At 37.5% G+C, this 8730-nt stretch overlaps 1 protein-coding gene across 2 annotated transcripts in view; it reads left to right on the top strand.

The window, feature by feature from the left end:
- The window catches only part of Lama3 (laminin subunit alpha 3), a 257612-nt gene that overhangs the window by 212431 nt on the left and 36451 nt on the right, over window positions 1-8730 (top strand). For both annotated transcript variants that reach the window (XM_015482480.2, XM_015482481.2), the window contains 6 exons: window positions 568-710; window positions 3658-3828; window positions 5726-5877; window positions 6024-6186; window positions 6633-6766; window positions 7769-7913. In XM_015482480.2, coding sequence (XP_015337966.1) covers window positions 568-710; window positions 3658-3828; window positions 5726-5877; window positions 6024-6186; window positions 6633-6766; window positions 7769-7913 — 908 coding nt within the window. The remainder of the gene's footprint in view (window positions 1-567; window positions 711-3657; window positions 3829-5725; window positions 5878-6023; window positions 6187-6632; window positions 6767-7768; window positions 7914-8730) is intronic.

The raw sequence follows: 8730 nt of genomic DNA, 5'->3' as shown, positions 1-8730 counted from the left end.
CTGCTCCTCTTCTGCTGGTGGGTCGCAGGCCCGCCTACCTTGCAGGAGTGATTGGAAGATCTGTTCAACCGTGGGCCACTGGGCCTTTTCTGCCGGTGGTCACCGTTCCGCCTACCTGGCAGGCGCTGGGGGTAGGGGGCGGCTCTGCCCCTCAGCAGGCCGCTGGGCCTGCTCTGTGGATGGTCACAGTTCCCTCTACATTGCCGGCGCAGGGGGAGGGGGCGGCTCTCTGTTTTTCCTTTTTTAATCCATTAACAGTGCTATTAATTTTCTTTTTTTTAATAGAGTGATTAGTTCCTAAATCATGAGGTATTTAATTATGATTGATATTAAGGATTAGAAAACAAATTTTTTTTCTTGTAGTGAGCAAGGAAAAGGATATGATACCTATATTGAAGAATAAAATCTATGATGCATTTGGAAAGGGATCATCTGACTATGATCCATCCTGTTCAACATTTGGGGCCTAAGCTTGCCACTTACCAAATGTTGTCCGTTAAGAACATCTGTATTTAACCTTTTCTCAATGCACAATTTAAAATTTCTGTTTTCTCATCTCACCAACAGTAAAGAAATTAACTAAGAAACTTCCAGATCTTTTGAGCAAGATTGAAAGTATCAACCAACAACTGTTACCCTTGGGAAACATCTCTGACAATATGGACAGAATTCGAGAACTAATTCAGCAGGCCAGAGATGCTGCAAATAAGGTGCGGTGTCCTCACTTTGTCATAGCGAAGGCTAATTCTTTGATATGTTAGTTATCACATTCATCAAGAAAGGAAAGGCATTAATTTATTCGAGAATTGATTGTCTTTCTCACCCTAATTATTTGGTAGATTGAAATATAAAGGTTGGTTTCCTTCTCTTACCTTCAGAAGTGCATAGGACCTTCATCCTCTACATTTTCTGGTCTATCAGGGACTTGAAGCAGTTTCCTCCCACTGAGTTGATGCAGGCAGGAAGGATATTCTTCCAAACCTAACTTGTTAAACTATTATTGCAAGTTCAGGTGAGGGTTCAATTATCAGAATGTGGCAATATAATACTGCACAGAACCTACTCTCTTGTAACTTGAAAAGTGGAGAATCTATCTTTGTTGAGGATGGAAGACAGGATTATAGCAGTTTTCTATCACTGGAGAACTGATCGATCAGCCTTTCTTATTTTCACCTGACATTATTTGCCTGACATTCCTCTTATGATTTATATTGTCCCCAAACAATGTACAGTAATCCTCCCTTAACATGGAAGATACATTTCAAGAGCACTGCCCACCCCCTGGCCAAGGATGCCTGAGACTGTTTTTTTCTACTTATTGATACCTATGATAAAGTTTTATTTATAGACTAGACATGGTAAGAGATTAATAGCAATAACTAATTATATAATCGAGCCATTATAACAACATAATAAAAGGTATGTAATTTTTTTTTCTCTCAAAATAACATTATACTGTACTCACCTTTTTTCTTGTGTTGATATGAGATAATACAATGCTTACACAATGAAATGAAGTGAGGTTAATAGTGTAGGCATCGTGATATAGCATTAGGGTTCTACGTAAGGGTTACTCAGATTGCATAACAGTCCATCCAGTAACCAAGACAACTACTAAGTGGGTATCGGGCAGGTAGAATATAGAGTGTGGATACTCTGGACAAAAAATATAATTCACATTCTGGGCAGAATGAAGTGTGATAACATAAGATTTTACCACTTTACTCAGAGTGGTGTCCACTGTGAAACTTATGAATTAGTTATTTCTGGAATTTTCCATTTAATAATTTTGGACCACAAAAATAAGATTTTGACTATGAGTAACTGAAACCTTGGAAATTAAGGCCTTGTGTGAGAGGGAATTATTGTAAAGAAAGTCTTTGTATTTCAAAACAAGTCCTTGTATTTTGCAATACAATCCTAGTCAGCTTTTTGTGAGATATTTGGGAAAGAAGGTCAATGCAGAATACCACTGTCCTGGAGCACCATGGTTGATTTCTAGACATAATATTACTTTTTTATTTTCAGCCTCAGCAACTGCTCTTTCTTTTAGGAAAGTGAAATAATCCCAACAGAGAACCTTTAGCAAAAGAGAAAGTTTTGAAGAAACTACCCCTTTTAATTCCTGTGCATGCCTTGCAAAAACCAAAAGAAAAAGAATGTATCTGTAGCTTTTGTCCTTATGAGTTGATTCACTAGTTTATTTAACAAGACTAGCAGTGTATTATAGCACAGTGGTTAAAAACTGGTGAATGAAGCCAGATTGTCTTGGTTTAATTATGTTCAGTCACTTTTAACTGTGAGGCCTTGAGCAAGTCACTTCACCTCTCTGTGCCTCAGTTTCTTCATCTGTGGAGTAGGGTCAATAATAATACCAACCTCAAGAGACTGTTAGAGTCAAATGACCTAATGTAGAATAGTTCCTGGCAGATAGTAAGTAGCCTTAGTGGAAAATAATATTTAAAAAATTAAGGCAGTGCTTTTGAGTACCTGATATGCACTGGTACTCCCTTGGGTATGAGGACACAGAAATAACTAACCCATTGTCCTGAACTCAGGCTGCCCACCAACCACTGTAAATGGTTTCTTAGACTTTGATAAGAATAGAGTTATGTCTTAGCAAGTCCCAATTCCACCTCAAAGGGCTCAGAGTGGTACTAATGGATAGCACTAACAGACATGTATTAGAATGTTCATTGCAGCAGTTTTTCGTGATAATTGTTTTTTTGAGAAAAGCTGAAAGTTTGCAATAGTAAATGTGAACAAACTGGAGCAATGCATTATTAGCACAGATAAATCTACAAACATAGTGCCCAGAAAAGAAAGCAAGTTGAAAAGGATGTGTACAGGCAGATACCATTTGTGTAAAATATTTAACACATGAAAAATAAGACTAGTTAGAGTGAGTAGATAAATGTATATGTAAAAAATATTTAAAATGCATAAAAATTTGTATGTAACTAAATTCAGAGTAGTGGTGACCTCTGAGAAGGGAGAGATTGGAATAGGGACAGTTATATCCCTTATGTTTTATTTCTTAAGGTGGTGATAAAAATACAGGCATATTCTCTGTACCCCACCCCATCCCCACATCTTTTTTAACACATAAAATATATTCCCAACTTACAAAAGTATTGGTCCATGTCCGATTGGAGGGGGGGAAAAAAGGCCCTTCACCACAGAGATTCTAAAAGGCACCATTTTAGAGCCTTAATGCATGCATTCATGCACTTTTAAAGACTGAATGCCTGTAATAAATGCAACAATAACATGTAATATGTTCATGGGAATTCATTCCTTAAAAATGCATTTAAAAATATTTTTGCTGTATTATAGATCTTTCTACCATATGCAGACATCATGCCAAGTGCTTTCATGCACTAACAATAATCATACATTAACTTCTGTATAAAATTCATCTACCACTATGACTACTTATTAATATTAATATCAGGGAGAGCATGAATACCCTATTATCTGGCTCCTCAAACAGCGTCCTGAGTTTGTAACTTGGGTCCAGGAGATGTCCATACTCCCTGTTTTTTATCAGAGCTGTTCAGGAAGGGCTGATGGATGATAGATAGGGCCAACAACAAAGACAGTGAGAACACCACTGTCTTTGCAGCAGAACATTTGACACCTGATCATTCCTCATAGGTCGCAGTCCCCATGAGATTCAATGGTAAATCTGGCGTTGAAGTCCGACTTCCAAATGACCTCGAAGATTTGAAAGGATACACATCTCTCTCTTTGTTTCTTCAAAGACCTGACTCAAGAGAAAATGGGGGGACTGAGAATATGTTTGTGATGTACCTCGGAAATAAAGATGTAAGTATTGCTTGTATGTTTCTTTTGTTTTTATAGCAGAATGTTTTGGGAGGTGTGTATTTTTGAGACTACATCCCTGCCATTAGTGTATCATGGGAAATCCCACCACGGCTACCCCTCACCACACCTCCCTGCTGTGGGGACAGCCACTTGAGATGTCCATCCATCATGGATTATTAGCTGCTGATGGATCCAGTGGCCTTACTTGGTTGACTCAGGATGTGGACACATGTGTGTGTGTACCTGTGAGCACATGCACATGTGAGTGGGGAGGATCGGCATCCTCTCTCCACACTGCCAGGGCATCAATATCAAGACTTCATGGAAATCAACTTTAGCTCCTTCTCACAGAAGCATGACTCTATTATATTCCTCAGAAGGCCCAGCCACAGACCCTTCCTCAATTCTGCAGGGTGGGAATCATCCATGGATGAGAATGGACGTGAAACAAAGCCTTTCTTGCCTAATAAGAAATGCAGGTGCCCTACCTTTTTATCATCCAAATTCATTAACCTTACCATTGTAGGAATTTTGAATGGTTGGTGTTAGATTCTTAAAATCAACAGTACTATTAATTACACTTTCATGCTTCAAAATGTTGGCACTTTATTTGTAGTCACCTTATGACATGACTTTTTGCTTTGTATTATCAAAAAATGCACATTACTTTATGCCTTCAACAAATTTACACCATATGCAGTCAGACCTTCATCTCCATGGGTTCCACGTCTATGGATTCAACCAACCATGGATCAAAAATGTCCAGAGAAGAATAAATTGCATCTGCTGGGCATGATGGTGCATGCCTGTAATCCCAGTGGCTTGGGAGGCTGAGGCAGGAGGATTATGAGTTCAAAGCCAGTCTCAGCAAAAGCAAGGTGCTAAGCAACTCGATGAAACCCTGTCTCTGAAGAAAATACAAAATAGGGCTGGGAATGTGGCTCAGTGGCTGAGTGCCCCTGAGTTCAATCCCTGGTACCCCAAAACAGATAGATAGATAGATAGATAGATAGATAGATAGATAGATAGATAGAAAGATCTGGACTAACATGTATAGATATTTTTCTTGTTGTTCCCTCTATGATACAATTTAAGAACTATTTATATAATGTTTACATTAAATAAAGTATTATAATTAATGTAGAGACAATTTAATGTCTTTGAGAAGATGTGCATAAGTTATATGCAAATACTATGCCATTTGATATATGAGACTTGAGAACTTGCAGATTTGGGTATCTTTGGGGGTCCTAGAACCAATCCTCCCTAAAAACAGAGGGAGACTGCACTTATTATCTACCACACCTTGTGTTTATGATAATCAAAAATTTATTTCTTGAATGTACTAAATGACAGTGTACATTTTAAATGGTTACAATGGCTTAATAACATTTTATATTATGTATACTTCACTACAATTTTTAAAGATTTACTTTTTCCTCAACATGCTCACGTTCTAAGAAGGAGGAAAGATATGTACATAGCTGACATGGCAAAATAGAGGTATCGCAGAAGAAACAGTCACAAAGGTTAAGAGGGTATGGCATGCACTAACAGAACAAAAATGGCCTCTCTCTCTTTTACCAGATTGAAATCTAATGGATGGCTGAGTCCATATCTGGTCTATCTGTATGACAGGTGCTATGAAATACTTGGAGATTGAGAAAATGGAGGAATTATGGAAATAAAGGCACTATAACATGAGCAAAGATGGCCCAGACATTATCAATTAAATTAATTGGTTTATAAGAGGATGCACCTCATTTATTCTGTCTGCCCAAGGCTCAATGCGTAAAACCCATTAATTTATGAAGTAAAACTCTGGAGATCTTCTTGGGATGGAAAGTTGAGAAAACATAAGTGTTTGAAGGGTTCTGAGGTGGCCTTTATGTCCCAGGCTTCCAAGGACTACATTGGCATGGCAGTTGTGGATGGCCAGCTCACGTGTGTGTACAACCTGGGAGAACGAGAGGCAGAGCTCCAGGTGGATCAGACCTTGACTGAGAGTGAGTCCCAGGAGGCTGTAATGGACCGGGTGAAATTTCAGAGGTACAAATTGGATTTGATATTGCACTTTGTGAACCTGACCTACACTCCTCAAACTCTTCATTTATCTGTTGACAAACGCTATTTTTCGTATGTTGGCTTTGAATTCCTTAATTTTTCTTATAACTCTATTATCTAATTTTAAACAGAATTTATCAGTTTGCAAGGCTTAATTACACCAAAGAGGCCACCTCCAATAAACCCAAAGCGTCCCAATTCCATGACATGGATAGTGGAAGTAGCAACACACTCCTTAATTTGGATCCTGAAAATGTTGTGTTTTATGTTGGAGGTTATCCACCTGGTTTTAAAGTAAGTATAAATGTTATTTCCCTGAATGAAAACATAAATTTAAAATAACATAAGGATTCATCTCTATTTTAATTAATTATCTTATAATGGATTTGACCATGTTCTTAAACACGTTTAGTGATAATAACTAACACTAATTGAGTACTTCCTCTGTATACTCTTCAAACCTTAAGTTTATTACTTTAAGTAAACATCATTTTCATTAGCATTTGACAGATGAGGAAACTGAAGCAAAGAGGTTTAGTAACTTGTCCATGATTATACAACTATTCAAAGGCAAAGCCAGGTCATCAAGCTCCAGGGCCCACATTCTTAACCCTTACGTACTGTTGACTGTTCAAAGTGATAGGCTTATACTGTTTTTTTTTTGTTGTTGTTGTTGTTAGCCTTATTACTTTCCTTTGCTCAATTAGTGGAAGATTTTGTTTTGTTTGTTTCATTTTCAGCTTCCCAGTAGACTGAGATTCCCTCCATACAAAGGTTGTATTGAATTAGATGACCTCAATGAAAATGTTCTGAGTTTGTACAACTTCAAAAAAACTTTCAATCTCAACACAACTGAGGTGGAGCCTTGTAGAAGGTAAATGAAATCTAGAAGTCAGTGTCTCTGTAACTGGGTGGGTAACCTGCAGTACATTTACCTGTAAGAAAGGGTGGTTAGGGAAGCTGTTGATGTTGTTTGCTGCTTTGGGTCAGTAGTTCTTAAATTATGCATGCAACACTGCTAGTCCATCCTGAAAATCTCATAATGTCAGTCTTCTCCAAATTGTATAAAACATTAGATTGATAGAGTTTTCTCAATTTTTTTAAAAAAACTAAATATTTCTTAAATTTTTGATGTCGCGTACCACAAGATGATACCTGTTTTAGACACAAAATTTCATATTTACTTTAAATTTTAAAAACAGTGATATGCAAAGTGAATGACTTTGTAGGTACAGTGGTGCTTTTTGAGAATTGCTGCTTTGAGCTTCTAACCATCCTTACAATTAAAAGGACTTAGAACAGCCAAGGGTGGTGGCATACGCCCGTAAGCCCAGCAGCTAGGGATGCTAAAGCCTGAGGATCCAAAGTTCAAAGCCAGCCTCAGCAATTAGTGAGGTGCTAAGTAACTCACTGAGGCCCTTCCTCTAAATAAAATTCAAAAAAGGGCTAGGGATGTGGCTCAGTTGTTGAGTGCCCCTGAGTTCAATCCTTGGTAGCCCCCCTCCCCCGCAAGAAAAAGTCTTGGAAGAGTCAAAAGAGCTAGGTCAAGCATTTATTGCTCAGAATAAGGTTATATTTCAAATGAGTACTTTTCAACATTTTAAGAGCTTCAGCTTGTAGGTCACTTCCTTGTGAGCAGCCATTTCCAAAAAGGATTCTTGAATATTACCTTTTTTGATATAGGGGATAAGAGCATGTCCAGGAGAAAATTTTGGCTCTTTTAACATTTTAAATGTATTCCCTCTTCTTTAATAAAATCATGACACCTAGATTGCATATTCTTTGTCCTACTTTTCAGATGGGAGCATATCAGTAGCACACTAGCACAGTGATCCCTTGCTGCAGTGTTCTAACTTTTAATGATTGCTGTTGACAGGAGAAAGGAAGAATCAGACAAAAACTATTTTGAAGGTACAGGCTATGCTCGAGTTCCAACTCAACCAAACGCTCCCATCCCAACCTTTGGACAGACTATTCAGACCACCGTGGATAGAGGTTTGCTGTTCTTTGCAGAAAACCAGGTAATATATAAACATTCGGAACCTAACAAAATATCCATTCTGTGTAGCAATTTGCAGATGACTGGGTTATTTATAAACAACCAAGTAGATCTGAAAAACAATGTGCAAAGGTGGCCTGCCTCCTCTCTCTTGGCCAATTGCTTTTCTATTGGTTGGGGGCAGGGTGGAATGGTGAGTGTTGATGAGGAAGAGTAATCAGAAATTTGAGACCATAATGCAAAATGGGGACGAAATATCTCCCATTCAATTGTCTTTGTCAGTATTATTCTTCTTCTTATTATTATTATTTTGCTTAATACAATTTAGTCTTTTTATTATTCTTTTTTTTCCCTTCAACATTGGTCTTTTTATTTTTTATTTATTTGTTTTTAGTTTTATTGATTTTATTTTTTTAAATACATGACAGTGGAATGCATTACCATTCTTATTACACATATAGAGTACAATTTTTCATATCTTTGCATATATAGTATGTTCAAAACTATTTTTAAATTTATATTTTACAGTACTGGGGATTGAACCCAGAGCCTTGCACATATTAGGGGAACACTTAACTACTGAGCTATAACCCCAGACCTTTTTTATTTATTTATTTATTTTAATTTTTTATTGTTGGTTGTTCAAAACACTACAAATTTCTTGATATATCATATTTCACACTTTGATTCAAGTGGGTTATGAACTCCCATTTTTACCCCATATACAGATTGCAGACTTACATCAGTTACACATCCATTGATTTACATATTGCCATACTAGTGTCTGTTGTGTTCTGCTGCTTTTCCTATCCTCTACTATCCCCCCTCCCCTCCCCTCT

The sequence above is a fragment of the Marmota marmota genome, unplaced genomic scaffold (assembly GCF_001458135.2).
Source record: "Marmota marmota marmota unplaced genomic scaffold, marMar, whole genome shotgun sequence".
NCBI classification, from domain to species: Eukaryota; Metazoa; Chordata; class Mammalia; order Rodentia; family Sciuridae; genus Marmota; species Marmota marmota.
Note: the sequence above shows the minus strand (reverse complement) of the source record. Positions and strands in the feature narration are given on the sequence as shown.